At 36.5% G+C, this 20,163-nt stretch overlaps 1 protein-coding gene across 1 annotated transcript in view; it reads left to right on the forward strand.

The window, feature by feature from the left end:
• The first annotated feature begins 8,621 nt into the window (after positions 1-8,621).
• LOC129279243 (centromere protein I-like) overlaps positions 8,622-20,163 on the forward strand; it is a 35,105-nt gene continuing 23,563 nt past the window's right edge. The window contains exons 1-7 of the mRNA XM_064111198.1: positions 8,622-8,703; positions 11,950-12,145; positions 13,333-13,470; positions 14,713-14,831; positions 16,134-16,241; positions 17,758-17,853; positions 19,433-19,657. Coding sequence (XP_063967268.1) covers positions 12,028-12,145; positions 13,333-13,470; positions 14,713-14,831; positions 16,134-16,241; positions 17,758-17,853; positions 19,433-19,657 — 804 coding nt within the window. The 5' untranslated portion in view covers positions 8,622-8,703; positions 11,950-12,027. The remainder of the gene's footprint in view (positions 8,704-11,949; positions 12,146-13,332; positions 13,471-14,712; positions 14,832-16,133; positions 16,242-17,757; positions 17,854-19,432; positions 19,658-20,163) is intronic.

Below are 20,163 nucleotides of genomic sequence, written 5' to 3' on the forward strand. Positions count from 1 at the left end.
GCAACTTCTCCCGCTTTTCAGCTCATTACTAAACAACCATAATTTGGGGGCAAACAGGTACCTATTTTAAAAGAGGAAGGTATACAATTCGTGTCGTATTAAATAAAAAAAAGTAACATATTTTTTTATCAAATTCTATTAAACTTCATGTCCCTGCACATTCATCTCCTGTCCTGTTTTGCGCCCACATTTTGAAATTTTGAATGACACTTAAGTTTCTTTATCATTCAAAATGAAGCGCTTCAGGATAATAGTCAAAGAAATCATAATTTTTTATATGATTTAAATAAATCACAGAAGTTTCAACTTTTTGTGCACTATTTTCCTTGTAATGAAGTTCAATAATCTTAGAAAATCAATTGAATTGGAGCCGATGGGGTATTAGAGATATCTGCATTTGATGAAACGTCCGCCCTTTGAAATTTCAGAGTTTCATATTGCTCAGGGCGGGGAGGAATTATATCTTCCTCCCGGCATATACCCTTTTTCTCCTCTGTTTTGCGAGTTAAAGATATAATTGTTTGTAATCAAATCTGATCTTTCCAAGGGACGCATTCATTTTAACTTAGAGAACCCTTATCTCGGGCACTGGCGTAAATCTGTGTTGATGGGTGGGGGGGATGACTGAAATATTTTGGCATTTTTTTGCAATCATGTTTTTAGATATGCAAGGAATTGTCATTGATATGTTCACAGTGGCGTACCGTGGGTCACGGCATGGGGGGGGGGGCACCAGCAAATTTTTTGAATGACTGAGTGAGTGACCTAATAGAGACATTTTAAGGACAATGTCATTAAACGGATATGTATCTCACTCATCAAATAATGCAAGCGCGAAGCGCGAGCTGAAATTTTTTTATATTCACACCTAATAAGGGACATTATAATCAAATTTGTGTAATCATGATAGGTACCTGTCTCGCTTAACAATGCGAGCGCGAAGCGCGAGCTGAAAACTTAGATAATTCAGACCTGAAGTGGGGCATTCTAAGTTTTCTTTGTAGGAATTAACCAGGACCATACGTATTTCATTAACCAAATGATGCGAGCGCGAAGCGCGAGCTGAAAATTTTTGATATTCAGATCAGAAGAAGGGACATTTTAAGGACTGATTTTAGGAATTCATGAAAAGTAGACATATCTCACCAATCCATGAAAAATGCGAACGTAATCACGGACAGGAAACGTTTCATATATACGAAGACCTTAACATGGGGCAATCACTTTTGAGTCATGAAAAAAAAGCATATGTCACTACATAAAACAATGATAACTCAAGTGCTAGGAAATATATTTGGTTTATATTGACTTGAAAACGGGATGTTTTGGTACAACAGGATTATATATCTCGTTAAACAGACGATGCGAGCACCAGGAACAATTGAGACGTAGGCCCTGGGCAAATTATGTTTCATAAAGTTATGATAAAAATGTTTCTTATGTAATGTAACTTAACATAATTATAATATAATATAACATTATAATGAATAATATTTTCTTCTTTCCCACTACGTTTCTCTTCCTTTCTCCCTCTTCTCTCCTTTCCCTCCCCTTTCCCCGTTTTTTTTTGGTCAGCCGATGGGGGGGATGTGCCCCCCATGTCCCCCGTAGTTACGCCACTGTATGTCCATATGGCAAATACCCTCCAATATTATTATCTTTTTTACCCCATGATGGTTTAATGGTTTATTAGAGATTACATTAAAAAAAATTTGACATTCCATCTTAATCCCATCCCAAAGACCCCAACATTGATGAATTGGAAGTATTTTGTTTGGAAATGGTGAACTGGCTCTTTATTTGCATTTTATAATTCAATAATATTATTTTATTTGTTAAGCGGTATTTTTGGAAGAATTTTCACCAATAAAACAATTATCTTTTGTGATTTTTTTTTCATTTCTTTCGTAAAAAGTGGGGGGGATGTTTGTACAGGCCATCCCCCCTCCTCGAAAAGTGGGGGGGGGGATATATCCCCCCCATCCCCCCCGGGATTTACGCCAGTGAATTCTCGGGACCCTTTTCTTAAGAAAAAAAAACTTGATAAAACGCTTTAGCTTCCGCGCCTTGCGCGGGGTAATTATTATTTTAATTTCTTCCATTTTATCCCTTTTTTGTGCGTTCACAATCACTTTTGAAAACAAGGTTCAAAATCACAATATAGTCAACTGAACTGGAGCTGATATAGGTACTAGAGACAAGAGAGACGGCTCCTTTTCATTTTAATTTATGAAACACCGAAAAATTCGCGCTTCGCGCGGGAGGGGGAAACTCCCCCTCCCTGCACCCACCCCCTAGGGAGCGCGCTTCGCGCGCTCTGTAAGTGTTGGCACGCTTCGCGTGCATTTACCGCCCCCTCCAAAATGAAATCCTGGCTACGCGGTTGTCGAAAAGCACCCTAAACACGTATTTTCTATATTCTGAAAATGCACCCCTTAACAAGTATTGGCGTGTGAAACCCTACCCTTAACAAGTATTGGAAACAAAACGATACTCATGGCAAGAATTCCCTGAATTGAACCCCTAAACAAGTAATTGTTATGTCACGGACGTTGGTCGTCGGTTTTTTTTTATATCTATTGGGTTTAGTAGTCCCCCGGGAGTAGTCCTTAGTAAATAGTAATAGTACGGCCCCACCTCCCACACCTCGCGCAAATCGTACTCTAAACACGAAGTGTTGACTGTTGGGGCAAAAAGTACATCCTTTATAAAACATTTAAATTTAGTCTTAATTTTTTATACCCTCGCAAATCTGACCCTAAACACGTAGCTTTCCTAGCGAAATAGATACCCTTTTTTCATTATTTTAGTGTTTTTGACACCCTTATTACGTTACGTACGTAACGTGCCCTATCTTGAAAAAGACATCCTTTTTACGTGTTTTTTGGTCGCGCATGGTATCCATTCGTCAATGTAAGTGGCCCCCCGGGTCCTTCGCATATAAGCGATACGCATCGTTAAAGGTAGCTAGCCTAATTAGAATGTCCCGTTTGGGGTATATAAATTGTAAAAAAAAAAAAAAAATCAGCTCGCGCTTAATCAGCACTGCATCACTTACAGTGATTATCCTCTTCATAATGTTTCTACATGATTATTAAACAGTGTTAAACATTTTCCCTTTCGGGTCAGTGTATGACAAAATTTCAGCTCCCGCTTCTGACTCATGTTACATGAGATACTGTTCTGTATTTAAAAACGTGCTTAAAATGTCCAGTTTTTTTCAGATCGGTATATTAAAAAATTTCAGGTCAATCTTCGCGCTCGCGTTGTTTCTAAGAAAGATACCCATTCATTTCTTGATAAAAGCAAGTGAAAAGAAAATCGCTTTTGAAGTTCTGAATCCCGGTCTGAATCTCCCAAAATTTCAGCCCGTGCTTCGCGATCGTAATAATTGTTTACTGAGATATATATCTAATTGTTCTTTATTAAAAACGTGCTTATAAAGGGTCAGTTTTTCAGGTCAGATCATCAAAAATTTGTTTAATATAGATATCCATCTTGCTCAAGATTTCAGAAAGTGCTTAGAATAAAATGTTTCAGGTATAAATCGACAACAAGAATTTGCGCTTTGTGCTCGTTTTCTTTATTCTTTATTTCAAAAGTGCTTAAACTGTCTAATTTTCAGGACGGAAGAGGACTTTTTTTATATGTCAAGTCTTCAGCTCTGATCAACAAAAAAATTTGGCTCATGCTTCGTGCTCGCATTATTTGTATTCATCCACAGTGTGCTGCACTCGACCCAGTTGTTATTACGACCGTTAAGCTAAAGCCGGTGAAATAATATCCAAGTCTCCAGCTGGAAGCGAATAGAGACGATTATGATGTGATATGCGCTATACAAGATATGTTTATCATTATCATTATCATCTTCATCAGTCACTGCAAATAGTCCCTAAGGCGTGTGCAAATGCTTCCTTTTTATCATTATCAGAATTTTTAAAGGACAAGTCCACCCCAACAAAAATTTGATTTGAATAGAAAGAGAAAAATCTAATAAGCATAAAACTGAAAATTTCATCAAAATCGGAGAGTTATGACATTTTGAAGTTTCGCTTAATTTCACAAAACAGTACGTTATATGCACATAACGGCAGTGGCGTAGCTACGGGGGGGGGGGGGGTTGGGGGGGGACACGTGCCCCCCCCCCCTGAAATTTGGTGTGCCCCCCAGGTGCCCCCCCCCCTGAAAAAAATTGGCAGAGCAAAAAAAAAGGAGAAAGAAGAAAAAAAAAGGAAAAAAAGAAGAAAGACAGAAGAAAAAAAGAAGAGGAAAATAAGAGGAGGAAGACGAGTGAATGAAATAATGTGAAGGGAAGACTTGCAAAAAAACCCAAATCTTTCATGTTACTATATAAAACTTTTGCTTGCGCTTCGCGCCAGAATTGCCTGTTCGATGAAATTCATATCTTGCTCAATAGGCTGATATGGAGCAAGTTTTGAAGTCAATATACAAAATATATTTTAGCTCGGACATCGAGCTCTCATCATTTTTTTTTCATTAACAAATTTAAGTGTTCTAGCTGTAAAATTTCCCTTTTATAGTCTACATATCAGCATTTTTAAGCTCACGCTGCGTGGTCAAATTGTTTGATTTGCCAAGTTCCTATTGTCTACGTGTATTTCATAATGTTCCATTAAACAAATGTATTTAGACTGCCCAGATTCTAGGTCTAAATCTAAAACATGCGCGATAGCCTGCATGTTCTTTATATTAAATGTACTTAAATTATCCAGTTTCACATCAGAATATCAATAATTGTCTGCTCACGCTTCACGATCGCATTATTAATGATACCCAATTAACTATATCCTATTTATGATTTACAAAATATGAATAGAGTGTCCCGCTTTTAGGTCTAAAATCTCAATTTTCTTCCTCTCGCGCTTCGCGCTCGCATCAATTGTTTAGTTACATACCTATCCCATTTATTAATACAAAAAGTGCTTAGAATGACAATTTTTTAGGTCGGAATGTAAAAAAAAATTGCTCGCGCTTCGCGCTCGCATTATTGAAATATATACCGTCTTCGTGGGTAACTGTAAGCAGTCCTTAACAGGTCCCTTTTCGATAATGTTAGAACAGTTAATAAAAATTTCTGCTCGCGCTTGGCGTTCGCAGTAACCATCTAGTTACATACGAATCTTGTTTAGGATCACACATAACATTGCCCAGAATATTACATTTTCAGGACAAAATACATGAAAGTAACAACAACAAATATCGCTCGCGGTTCGCGCTCTCACTTTTCATAAGGCTTATGAGATTATTTCATGTTTATGTTGTTTATGTTGTTTTTTATATAAGAATAATAATGTGTGATAAATATATCTTTCGTTGTTGTAATTTTTAATTGACGGAAAATAAATACAATACAATACAATATTAATACAATACAATAAAACTAAGAAGTGACTGATCGGGGGAAATATATATAGGTGAAGATAATTTCGGGCCCCGTCCCCTATTGGCGAAAGTCGGATCCGCCCTTGTGACACATACACACACAACGGAAAAAATGGTGCCCCCCCCCCTGAAAAAGCAAGGACCCCCAGTCCCCCCCCCCCAGGAAAAAAATCCTAGCTACGCTACTGCATCACGGTCGGTATGCAAATGAGGAAACTGTGATGACATCACTCACTATTTATTTTTATTTTATGACATATATGAAATATTATAATTTTCTCCTTATTGTCCTGTGAAAAAAAGTTTTATTTCTTCCTGAACATGTTGAATTACCATTGCTTAACATTTAATGGTTCGGTCAAGTTGGTCCTAAATGTCAAATCTGCAAAAATTTAAACATGCAACTCGAAAAAATAAACAACAAAAGAAATACTAGTAGTGAGTGAGGGACATCATCGATTCTCTCATTTGCATGTGACTAAATTGTGCATATAATTATATTTTGTGAAAAATAAGCGAAACTTTAAAATATCATAACTTTCTTATTTTACATCCGATTTTGATGAAATCTTCAGCATTATGCTTGTCTGATTTTATACTCTATTGATTCAAATCAACATTTTTATGAGGTGGATTTGATCTTTAAGCTCAAACTGCATCTTGATCATGATTATAAATATTTCTTATAGAATGTCCGATTTCTTTAGGGTTTGAATATATCCAAAAATTTGAGCTTCGCCCTCGCATAATTAATAGGTTTTATGATGTAACTCATCTTGTGTGTAAAATAGGATGTATGCCAACATGAAAAACTTCAGTCTTAGTATATAAGGACTGACATTATAATTGAGAAAAAAACACATGACAAAAACCAACTTTTGGCGGCCACTCTCGGAAATTTGTGGTGAAAATATTTCTCCGCCCCCTGAAAGCTGGATCTGCCTCTATAATTATAGTGGAGTTGGTAATGTTTGTCTTTTTTCTCCCCCCAAAAAGCACCCCCCCTTGCCCCCTTGAAAAAAGCCGGTGACGGCACTGAAATAGAGTATGTAATTTGCACCGACTGCGACCGATTCACCCTGGCTCGATCGAATTACCAAATATCAACTGTACCAAACACAGGAAAATACAAAAAACCAGTGGCGGATCGGGAAGGGGGGGAGGGCACACCTGGTCCGTGCCGCCCCCATAAAGAGCGATAGCAAAAATTTGTAAGGGAATGTGTCGTTATTATGCGTTTATACTCAAGTGAGTATTTTTTTGTTATAGCTTGTCAAAAAAATTTCCTGGCATATATTATAATCACCTGATCCAATAAACTCATCATATAATGTTTAGTGCTTGCAGCAGTTGCCCCCATGTCGTCGCTCCCAGTCATGAGACCCCCGTGCGCGTGCACAAAGAAAACTTTTTTTTTCAATGAAAATGTTGACTTCGCTGAGCGCTCGATCGATCTTAATAATATGATCCTGCAAACAGTTTTCTTGTGTTTTCGCGGTGTATAGAGAGGAACGCGAATAAAGTTTTAAAAACGTCGAAATTAATCATTAAAAGGACAAGTCCACCTCAACCAAAGTTTATTTCAATAAAAAGAGAGAAATCCAACAAGCATAACTTAAAATTTCATCAAAATCTGATGTAAAAATAAAAAAGTTATGACATTTTAGAAATTCGTTTGGCACCGTATATACAGTTGTTATATATGCATATCCTGATCGGTATATGCAAATTAGGAGACTGATGACGTAATCCATTCACTATTTGTTTTGTATTTTATTATATGAAATATTCTAATTTTCTCATTGTCATGTGAAACAACGATTAATTCCTCCCTGATGTGGAATTAGCATTGTTTAGAGGGATGATCCGGACTAAATAAATAGAGTAAAATTCACAAAGCAAAATGATGAAAATTTCATTAAAATCGGATACCAAATAACGAAGTTATTGAATTTTAAAGTTTATCAATATTTTGTGAAAACAGTTATAATATGCACATCGTCATGAATATTCATTAAGTGGGCTGTTGATCTCAAATCCCCACTTTCCTTTTTCTTATCTTATTTAATGAAATCATGAATGTAACATTTTTTCATATACATGAACTGATGAGTCTCCATTATGATGAAATAAGTTGCGGCAAAATGCACTTAATCAGTTGTAAATCCAATTGTGTTAGTTCTTGGTAAAAACTGTTGAATAAACCTAATTTCACATAATAAAATACAAAAGAGCAAGTGGGGATATGACATCATCAGCCCATCTAATGAATATTCATAAAGACATGCCTAGAACTGCTTCACCAGAATAATGCAAATCTTTAAAATTCAATAATTTCGTTATTTGTGGTCCGATTTTGATCAAATTTTCAGCATTTTGCTTTTGTGAATTTTACTCTAATGAATATAATTATTTCCAACCTGGACCATTTAATACTATACGTGTATGTTTCAGTCAAGTTGGTCCTTAAGTTGCATGCATTGTCATATCTGTATAAAAAAGAATGAAATATTGTATAATTCAAACGATAAAAATAAAAAGAAATAGTTAAGTCAGGGACATCATCAATTACTAGTATCTTGTCACTGAGTGGTGCATATATATTATTAAGTGAAAAATAAGCGAAACTCTAAAGTCATAACTTTCTTATTTTGTATCCGATTTTGACGACATTTTCAGCGTTATGCTAGTGTGATTTTTACTTTGATTTATTCAAATCAACATTTTAGGGTGGGTGTAACTTATAATGAAATCCCTGTTTAAAGTGCGCAAATCTGTGACATCTGCACAAAGAGTAATCGTTTAGAGTGTCTAGTGGCTTCCTGAGTGGCCTGTGAATCCTTATTCAGAGTAAAGTGAATGGGTGGGCAGACATGAGACACTATTTTTTGTTGTTTAATCTGTCAATGTCTTGCCAATGTTTTTTTTTCCAAGAAAATCATATTATTTCTCTCAAAATTTTATGAGATTCTTAATCGGTACACTTTCTCATTATGATATAAGAAACATTATTTTGTGGAAATAAAAAAATTATGATACATCCTTAGTTGTTTTTTAAGGTGCGCAGACATATTTGGGCTCCCTTTCATACTTTTTTCAGGACGATTTTCGCGGATGCTATCCGCTCTCGATCACCGTGTCGGGACGGAATTCTTTTTTTTTTGTCTTCGCTTCAGGGAAAAATGCAGAACGATGATCGCTAACTTCAGTATGTATCGCGATAAACGAGAATTTGAGTAATGCGCGAGATGTATGAATGTTGGCGCGACCTTGCCGTTAATTCAAACTGTTCAGTTTCAGGTAAGGTAGATGTAGTGTTTTTGTGTTTATTCGTGTTCTTTTAAAAACAAAGATCTTTGATATTAAGATGAAAGTATAAGTGAAGTGATTTTGTTCATTAAAAGTGTTGTAAGATAAGCGTGATCGTGTGTTTGCTAGGTGAAGTTTGATTGTCAATGATCTAGCCTAGGCCTGACACAATATGAAGCGTGTGGGACATCGGGAATTTGTTGAAGCCCTGGCCTAGCGCTGGGCGCCGGGCATCGCCGCCGGGCAGGGCCAGGACAGCTGGGAGAGTTGACGGGAAGCGGAGTCAGCGGACACTCGCACTAATGACTGTGACTTTGTAAATGTAAGGTTCGTATAAAGATGAACCTTGCACTGGGATTGGGAATGTGCCGTGACGGTTGATTTTTTAGATAGAGGCGCTTATGCAAAGGCCTAGGCCTACAGCATTTTGGCCCATCCCCATAGTCCATAGACTATACTGTGTGGGCTAGTGGCTGAAAATGGGCATTTTAAGTTTTTATGCTGACCTAGACTTTTTGAGCCTCTGTGAGCTGCCATGGAAACATTGATTATTGATAGATAATCAACTTGGCTATCAGAAAATGTACATTGTTCACTCAAAATATAGAATGAAAATTTGAGGCAAATTCACCCATTGACTTTTTTGACACATGTCTACAGCACAAATCTGGTGCCATTGCCCACCCTACCAATTGGAATGTTAATTCCAGGACCAGGGACTGTCTCAGTTATCAAAGATTTCTCCACACAAGAAATCCATGAAATCTAGGATTCAAAGTTCATTCACCAATCAAGTGCGCTAGTCAATGTAAGGTTTCATAACATGAGTATTGGAAGACGGCAAGTCGTGAATAATAGACTGAACTCAACTGGGGGGAATTTAGGTCACTGACACTGTGTAGTGTGAATCTATTTTTATCACTCTCAATCCCTGTAATTGCTGTCTACTGTCCCGCAGGTGTAAGTGGAAAAAAAAACTGTCCATAAACAAGGACAATTTCAATTTAACAAGGCATGATTTGTCTTGGTTTATGAGGATATCCTTGTTTTCTGGGACAATCCAAATATTTGGACCAGCACCTCTACTGATCAGTGTTTCCACTTCCAGTTCCACAGATCCAAATCAAATTTCCCAAAACTGAATCTCAAATTTCCAGATATTCATAGACGTTTCCTGGAATTTTCAAATTTCATTATTTAACAAAAATCATTAATTGGACAATAAGAAAGCGAGTCTAAACTTGGTCTAAGTGACCAAAATCAAGGAATTCAACCTTTTTTATGCACTTATTAAAAATAGCAACAAAATTACAAAACTTTGTAACCAGAAAAAGTCATTCCCATACAGTTGCAATTTATTTGGGGATCTTTTTTGTATTCATCACTCATCAGAATGCTAAAAAACTTGAATTTGGGGCACATTTTTGTGTAGGCCCTCTATTGGTGGAAAGTAAACTTGCATTGCAAGAAAAGTTTCATTAAAAAATCTCTAATTTTAGAAAAAATGAGAAAAAAAAAATCAATTTACTTTAAGAGCCAAGTTATATGAAGAGTAATGGAAACTGACAGTGTCAAAAAAACATTTGTCCCCAAGAACAAGAGAAAATAAGCCAAACATTGCCAACCTTATTTCACCACACAGGGAGTAGTAACAGAGATCTTATATCGTAACCGTGGTCATTGAATGTGTGGATCTCGATCTATATCTAATTGATTTTTAAATATCTTTTTAAATAAAGATCAAAAGAATTTGTTGAATTACTGTCATAACTTTGAAAGTTTATTGGTCTTATTTCATAAAAGTTGGACATAAGAGAAATCAAGTATCACTGAACATCCTGTGCGAATTTCAGTTCACATGACCAACATCAAAGGTCAATGAACTTTGGCCATAATGGGGGTATCTGTTGAATTACCATCATAACTTCGAAAGTTTATGGATCTGATTCATGAAACTTGGACATAAGAGTAATCAAGTATCTTTGAACATCCCGTCCGAGTTTCAGGTCACATGACCAAGGTCAAAGGTCATTTAAGCTCAATGAATTTTGGCCATGATGGGGGCATTTGTTGAATTACCATCATAACTCTGTAAGTACATGTATATTGGTCTAGTTCATAAAACTTGGACATAAGAGTCATCAAGTATCACTGAACATCTCATGCGAGTTTCAGGTCACATGACGAAAGTCAAAGGTCATTTAAGGTCATTGAACTTTGGCCATTTTAGAGGTCATTATTAGATTGCTGTCATAACTTTCAAAGTCTATAGATATATTGTGTAAAATGTGGATATAGGGGTAATCAAGTATCACTGACAAGTTTTAGGTCACATGATCAAGGTCAAATATCAATGAACGTAGTATTGTATCATTATATGAATGGTGTTTTTTGTGAATAATTATTTTATAGTAGTTTTCAAAGTCCGCACTGCTGCTATATTGAATTGCGTGATGCAGGTGAGACCGCCAGAGGCATTCCACTTGTTAAACTTAGTAGTTTGCTTTTGTCCAAATTCATCATATGCGCCACTTGCTCTCTTCGACCACCTGGAACACCTACCTACTCATCTAATATACAAGGTTTTAATGTAACCTCGTCCTTTGGATAGAACATTCTGTGTGGTGAAATAAGGTTGACAATGTTTGGCTCATTGCCTCTTGTTTTGGGGGTTAAATGCTAGTTTTTTTGACACTCAGTTTCTCTTACAGATATTCATCATATAACTTGGCTCTGAAGTGAATTGAATTCTTCCAATTATTTTTTTCTTAATTAAAAAGAGAGTTTGTGATTTTCCAATCCTGACTTTCACCAATAGTCATTTTAATTCATATTTCCAGACTAGGCTCTCTTTTATTGATATACCAATGAAAGGTCTCCTTAAATACAGAACACTCTCATTTTAAATAATGCCAGTCTGAAACAGGAGCTGTAAATTTAGTCTTTTTCCAGTTTCCTGCATCAATTCTGAAAACGGAACAAATTAAGAAAATATATTTGATCTTCATTTATTGAAATACATGAATTTATGAAATTCATATCATGATGAAATGTTCAGGGTAGGATAAAGACAATATTTTTGCTGATCAATATCACATGATGTCCCTGACTTGGATTGGATGACAAATTGCCTTCGTGAAATGGAAAGCGCTGATTAACATTTTGGTGCATTTGCATCTGCAAGCTCACAATAATTTCAGTCATTATTTTCACCCTTTGTTTTTTCTTTGTTTTCAGAAAGAGTTTGAGAATTGCCGATGAAGATGACAGTAAATTTTTTCCTGAGCATCGACCGCATCCAATGAGCAACCCAAAATGGCTGCCAAGTCAGCGCAAAGTGGTACCCCTCACAACTCCGTGGTGACATCCCCGAGGAAGAAGGATAAAGAGCTTTCAAAACAACTTGAAGATGCCATTAAATTCTTTAAAGATCGTAAGTATACAGAAAGGGATTCAATTATAGTGGTGAATATTCCGTTCCTTTTCATGTTTTGGCTCGCCTGAACGAAGTTCAGCAGAGACCTAGTGTCACTTTTCCTGTTAGTGTTAGTCTGTTACAAAAATGTTTCAATTTTTGTTCATCTTATTCTTACTTATTTCAGCATCAATTAAGTTAATACTTTTTGGACATATGATCCTTGCGTAATACCACAAATGATTTGAGGTCATTTCTATCCTTTTTATCAAGTATTTGTTCACCTTGCTCTCATTTCCTTATTTCTGCATCAATTTGGTTCAAATACTTGTTTAATACCACATGTATGTTTAGGATGGTGGAGTTAAAGGTCATCTAATGGCCAAAAGGTCAAGTTTTTGTTCAAATTGCTCTCATTACTTAATTTCTGCATCAATTGAGCTTATACTTGGTACAAATGATCCTTGGGTAGTAACACAAATGTGTTGAAAATGATGGGGTCAAAGGTCATCTAGGGGTCAAAAGGTCAAGTTTTTGTTTGAATTGCTCTCATTTCATTATTTCTACATTATATGTGTTTACAATTGGTACAAATAACCATTGGGTAATACCACGTGTGTGTTTGTGAGGAAGATATAAAGGTAAAAGGTCATTGATGGGTCAAAAGATCCACTGTCTGGTGTATTATCGTAATATATTTGACAGGTTTGGTGTGTAGTATGTACAGTGCCATTTTAAAGATTCTACAAAGGTACTACATGTAAGCGCATTATTTTCTATATTTTATCGATATTTTATTGATCATGATATCAGGCGAGACTTGTAGTTCATGAACTACCGTGTTTTGAAAATAAATCAAATATTTCATTTCCTCTCAGTAATATTCTATATTATCAAGATCTCTCATCCATTTTGAATGTGAATTCAATAATCTTACTTTTACCGGGTCTTAGTCGAAACATTTGAATACTGTTCAAATGACCCCTAATTGTACCATTTACAGCCTTTTTTAACCATTTTGCCAAGATTTTGTTGGCTTCACCAGAATGTGGCATTCGTGTTCCATATATTCACATTTCCAAGTAGTCAATCTAGATGTCAATTCTCTCCCCTCAGGCTGAGGATTTTCACTCTTTTTGTTGCTTTTATTAAAACCAACTTCACACCAAGGTGAACTTTCCATGTCATATCTTCTTTTCCAACAGCTGCAAGCGACACTAGAGTTCGGGCCAACATCAAGCTGAGCAATGCCCTAGATGCCATCACCAAAGAAGCTCAAAGAAACGGCTTGAGTGAGGGGATCATCCAAGATCTTGTTGATATAGCAGCGTCAGGAAAGTTTGGTTAGTAAATCTTGCAAGTATGCTGTAGATTTATGTGCAAAGTTTCTCGAATATGAAAAAAAAACCATTAGAAATCACCCAAATATTGATTCAGGAAAATTTTTTAAATGAAGATCATGGAATTTAATGCAAAATTTAGTAAAAAAAAAACTGTACCTTATTCTGCAAAGTACTTTGATGTTTTTCTAATTGTCACTATTCATTATTGTCTCAACTGCATAGCAGATCGAGACTATAGGCACCGCTCTTCTGGTTGCCGCATGGTCAACATTGTAATCTTAACCAATGTTAAGATTTTGAAATATCATAATTTTGAAGTATATGACCTATTGACCTATTTCATGAAACTTGGACTCTAGGGTAATCAAGTATCACATTTCATCTTGCATGAGTTTCAGGTCACATGACCAAGATTAAAGGTTATTGAGGGTCAATGAACTTTCACCATGTTGTATCAACATTGAAATCTTTACCAAGATTTAGTTTTTGAAATGTCATAATTTATTAGAAAGTATATGGATATATTTCATGAACTTGGGTGTAAGGGTAATCAAGTATCACTGATTATCTGGCATCAGTTGCATGTCACATGATCAAGGTCAAATGTTATTGAGGGTCAATGAACTTTCTCCTTGTAACAACATTGAAATCTTTTTAACCAAGGTTCAGTTTTTGAAATGTTTTCATAGCTTTGAATCTAATAGGGTCTATTGCATGAAACTTGATCCCATTTTCTCCTTCAAACCAAATGATTTTCAAAATCATGTCCTGTGGCTGTGATTAATATATAGAAATGATGCACCTAACCGTGTGCATTCAGGGTCAAATAATGAACCATGTGCGAGAAGAACCATTGGATATACCGAACCAAGGTCCGCAGGATTGAGTGTGGTATATCCATTTGGCAAGTCGAGCAGAGAGTTAATTATTTAGGTCCTCTATGCACAAGAATGCGTGTATTGTTTGTCTTATACATCCCCCGCTCTCATCCATGTTACTGAGTTGCCCCGAATGCTATATTTGATCTGAATTCTTGATAATTCCAGAACTCGCACTATCCTGCACTCTGACGTCAGAGTGCAAGATAGTGCATTTTGGATGCAACAGTGCAATTCGCTGAATATCATGTGATCCAATTTGGACCAATCAGATTACAGAACATTCTTGGGAGTTGTATAAAAGAGACTATTGGTGATCAATATCACCAGTTTGTTATATATTTATTTATACTTGCCTTTCCAGCTGACTCAACCAGTTCCCGTCTGATCAAACACCTACTTCCATCGGATAGCATCCCTGAGGATGCAGCCATACAGAGCATATCATGGATGTGCACCAATAAACCTTCTCATGAAATTCAGGTAGGATCAATTAATCCGATTCCACACCCAGTGTCCCATTGTCGCAGAGATGTATAAAGTTCAGCTATGTTTTACTATGATATCTCTATTTGTAATAATTATAATAATATAATAATAATAATAATGATGATGAAGTTTATGATGATGATAGTGGTGGTGATGATGATGAATGATGATAATGATAATGACATTGATTTTGATAATAAAATTGATGATAATCATTACAAATAATCATAATCGTCATCATTGTAATCATCTTCATCACCATCATCATCATCATCATCATCATCATCATCATCATCAACATTATCATCAACAACATCAACATCATCATCATCACCACCACCGTCACCACCATCATCACCATCGTCATCATCACCACCACCATCATCATCATCACCACCACCACCATCATTATTGTCGCCATCATCATCATCACCATCAATATCATCTTTATCATCATCACCCAACTGGGCATTGTGGCGTGCGCCTGTAATCCAAGCTATGTGGGGAAGTTACAAATTGATGCAGAGGTTCGAGCCCTGGTCACGTCTTTCGGATGGTGACGTTTAAGGTCGGTCCCAGACGTAAAGAATCATATCTGATTGATACACGTCTGACAAAACTCAAGTACACACACGCACACCCTCCTCATCGTCACCATCATCATCGTTGTCATTATCATCATCACCATCATCATCGTTGTCATTATCATCATCACCATCATCATCGTTGTCATTATCATCATCACCATCATCATCGTTGTCATTATCATCATCACCATCATCAGTTGTGGTATAGTGCAAATCACATTTTATCTAAAAATGTCTCTATGCTCTTTGAAAGAGACTTTGGATATTATGAAAAAAAGATCAAAAATGAAAATCCATAATTTATTGTTTGAAATAGACAGAAAATGAAATACTTTGTTTTGCCCAATTTATCCTTGGTCCCGGCAGCCGCTGTGCAGCGCCAGATTGACGATGCTCTATCCCTTTAATCGTTGAATGCCAAACAGGGTAGCAGCAACTCCCATCTTTTAACGTCTTTTGGTCTGACGCGGCCGGGGTTTGAACCCCCGACCTCCCGGTTGTGAGACCCCGACCTCCCGGTTGTGAGACGGACGCTCTACCAACTGAGCCAACACACCGGTCATTATCATTATAGTGCTTCCAAATCTTAACTCCTCTCCTGTAGAAAATTTTCAAAAAACTATCTTCCATTCTTAAATTATCGTGTGAATCTTCATACCATGTGTTGAAATAAAGTTTTTTTTTGCAATTTCATTTTATTTTTTTACAGGCATTGCTCCTGAAGTGGATTATATTGACCTTTGACCTTTTAGATGGAACAGAAAAGCTACATGCCTTATATGGCATGATCTTTTACTTCATTGAGAATGATACATTGGTAAGTTTCTGTTATTTCTTTGAACATTTCATAGTACATCCACTACCAACAATCATTATCAGGGGGGCGTTTCATGAAAGGACTTGTCAGACGTTTTATCCGACAAGTCCCATTTTATCCGACAGTTACCATAGGAACAGTGCCTCTCTGCCAATCAAAATCATGGAAAGATGTCAGATCTGACAACTTGTCGGATGAAAATATTGATGAAACGCTCCCCTGGAGAGGCCTTGTGTTGCGATTTACTTTTCCCTATAGCCCTATGGATACCTGGTATGAATTTATTCCTTGAAATGCAGCGCGCGTAACAGCTGCTCTGCTCAAGCTAGGGTGATAATGTTGCATTACTGTAGAGTGCTATGAGACTTCTGATAAATTAAGTGAAGCGCTATTATATAAGCAATTATTATTATTATTATAGCATGCTCTATGAGTAAGAATTGATTACTGGTAATTACAAATTTTTCAACTGAATGAACAATCAGAAACGTATTAGCGAGATCTCGGGAAAACTATAGTGTTTAAATGTGGTTTGTAATCAGTTTGAAAGAGAAACACTGGTTAATTGATGGTGTTTGGTGCACTGTTTTTGTTTTGACCAATCTCTCATGTTTATTAACAGTGATGTCAAATGAAGGGAGTTGCTCACATGTATTACGAAACACACAAATTGTACCCATTTGCAGTCAGTAACGATAAAAGTATGACGGTTGATGGATGTAAGGTACTGTGTTATTTAAGTTGGTTTTGCTGCATGTGTCTAATCAAGCTGTGTATCAGAGGTCACTATTACTTTGAGCCCTGGGCCCTGTCTCACAAAGAGTTCCGATTGATCCAATCAATTGTAACTCTATGGAAATCCACCAGGCTCATAATTTTTTCCACAGGAAATTTGCACAATGTCCTTTGTAACCAAAGAGAAGCACTGAATTTTCAAGAAAACGATGAATGCATGAATATTACATCATAGCTAGAAAATATTTTGAACAAACATGCATAATAAATAGATGTTGCCGTTGCTGGCCGTCCATAGTTGTGATTGTTTGGATCAAGCGCAATTCTTTGAAAAAAAGGGCCCTGGGTTGTATTTTTTGATGCTTAAGGTTGGTCCAGACCATAAATAATTATATCTCTTGTACATGCATGTCTCTGAAAACCCAATAACGTACACACCTTCTAACTCAGAAAATAAATACATTTTCCAGTTTAAAAGCTTTAAAGTGATACATGTATACTTTTTGAATGATTGTGTGATCTGCATTATGCTATTTGTCTACTTGTTGTTTTTCTGTTTAATATATTTTACATGCACATTTTCTAAATGGTTTGGAAACGCATAGTATCGGGTATTAATCACCTTTAGTGATATTTTCTAGTTTCTTTCTTATTATGTAGCAATAATGTTTATGTAGTATGCAATTTTATGTATTTTTGTTTTTTAATGGATGTGAATAGAGTGAATTTGATTCTGCAAATTGGATCCTGAAAAACTCATTTTGGTTTGTCTTATTTTCAGTGTCCGCATGCTTGCCATCTGTTGTATCTTTTGACAAGAAAAGAAGATGTGATTGATTATCGAGTAAGGAAACTCCTCAGTGTACAAAGGAGAGCGGTAAGTTGTCATTACCAGGGACACATTGGGTGATTTCAAGTTCAGTGTTGACCTTTTGGTGTTGGGTTTTAGGTCAAGTTTTACATGGGTATTACACCAAACATTAAATGAAGATGGTCCCGAAAAGTCAATCACTAGTTGTTGAGATGTCAATAATGTGATCTGGATCAGTTTTACAACCTCTGGATAAGTTTTGGAGCTAGGGGAAGCAATCCAAATTTCAACACCAACACCAAGGCCAACACCAGACTTGAAATCACCCATTGCTGAAAGAGAAACAGAACTCAAGAAATCAATTGCAAGTCCCCAATACTCGTGTTTCACCGGTTGAAATCAAGTTAACTTTGATTTTTTTAGTTGAGTTTTATCAAAAATATTTCTGCAAGGATCCATGGTCCCATAACACAAAGGTTAGCGATTGATCTGCGCTTGATTTTCAGGATTGATTGAAAGTAACTCACTTTAATTATTGTTGCAAGGAATGTATTAAATGTCTATTGCGAATCTATTTAGGGTCCCCAATCAAACATATTTTTGGTGATTTTACGAACCGGCTCAAACCTAATTTTCGGTCAAATTTTCCATATTTCTTTTTTTGCATGTTCTGAAAGCCCGTGATTCACTCTATTGATTTGCCAAATTTCAGATCAAAATTCGTATTATTTAGAGAACAAGAGCTTATTTAAATTTTTTACGAATTGGCTCAACCCCCTCCTTTGATTTTACAAACTGGCTCAAACCATATCATGTGTACTATAAAATCTCTGGAATGGCACACAGTTCAAAGACCCGACTTAGATGCTGCTTGTATGGGGCGCGTATGTGGTTTGCGCAGGGTTTGTGCCTCTAAAAAAATCATGCGCGTGGCATGAATGATTTTACAAACTGGCTCAAACAGTGGTTTGTGGTGCTAAAAACAGTGCGCATGGTGCGAGTGATTTTGCAAAGTGACTCAATCCCCTTGTTTTGGGTAAAAATTAACAGTTTTCTGAAATGCATACATGCGCTTCATTTCAAATCATGGAGAGAATAAAATCAGAATTGCGGACAAAATTGTGTATAATATAAAAGAATAGAATGTATGCTTTAAATTGGTATAAATAATTGATCTGGTTTCTTTCAAAGGGCACAGTTATGAGGGTCTGAAAAACATTCAAACTTTAAACGTGATTATTGTACCTAAATTAGAGTTTTTCATCCTATATTGTGGTCTGTTTCAGGGTTTTTGAGGACAAATACAGGCACTCATACACATGTTGCATCTCAGTTTGAGAATGTTTTGAATCAGCTGTTCACAAAGTGAAAAGATCCCTTTAATTGCCATCATATTAATGTAGATCTAGATTTGGTACATTAACATGAACCTAACTTGGTTAGGTTTTCCTCTGCTTATTTTGCTAATTTCACAGCAATTTCAAAATTTCTTTCAGAATCTTTTGGCACATATTTTTTGTTTTTAGTTATACATACCAACACTCGGATTGTCATTTTATTTGAGATCATTTAACATAAAAAAACTCATTTTGAGATCGGAAGCACAGCTGGCTTTTATCTCTTACTATTTTCCTGTCAATTTCAGGGTACCCAACCTCACATAACAGGTCTTCTATCAATCTACAAGGTCTTCGCTCCTCATCTAGTTTCACTGTCCCTGCCGTCAACCCAGAGGGCGTACTTCAGGTTGACGGATCGCAACTGGACGTCGGAGGTTCGCAAGGCGAGAGAGAGGATCCAAGAGAGGAGACCTGCAAATACGAGCATGCACAGGGATACAGCGCACAGGACTATTACAGATACAACAATGGTATTGTTTAATAAACCAGTTCGTAGTTCCACTCTGCGCACATGATCAGAGGAAGGTCATTTGTACTAAAGTGACACGGTGGTTTAAAATCTAATGAGATAAGCTCCAACTTTGGTGTCTTGATTATTCATATATTCTTTTCAATTGTGTTTTTCTTTTACATCCACGAAGAACCAAAAATGCGTACACGAACGGCTGGTATTTCACAGTTTGCCAAGTCCATTGTACAGCATGCTATAATATGCATTCAAAGTAAAAAAGCAACAAATACCTTCATGGAGTCTTCGTTGGTGTGTTTTTCTAGTCACCCTGCTATGTAAGGCATGCATGTGTTTTATCTTGCTCTGAAATCTGCCCATCATAATGAGAGAAATGAAAGGTCATTTGACCAAAATTGTCCACGATGTAACTACGAACTGGTCTATATACAAAACATGTAAAGCATTTGACCCGGAGGGAGGGGGGGTGTACTAAAGTGTAAGTACTGCTGTATGATTCTGAAATAA

Source organism: Lytechinus pictus, chromosome 16 (assembly GCF_037042905.1).
Source record: "Lytechinus pictus isolate F3 Inbred chromosome 16, Lp3.0, whole genome shotgun sequence".
NCBI lineage: Eukaryota > Metazoa > Echinodermata > Echinoidea > Temnopleuroida > Toxopneustidae > Lytechinus > Lytechinus pictus.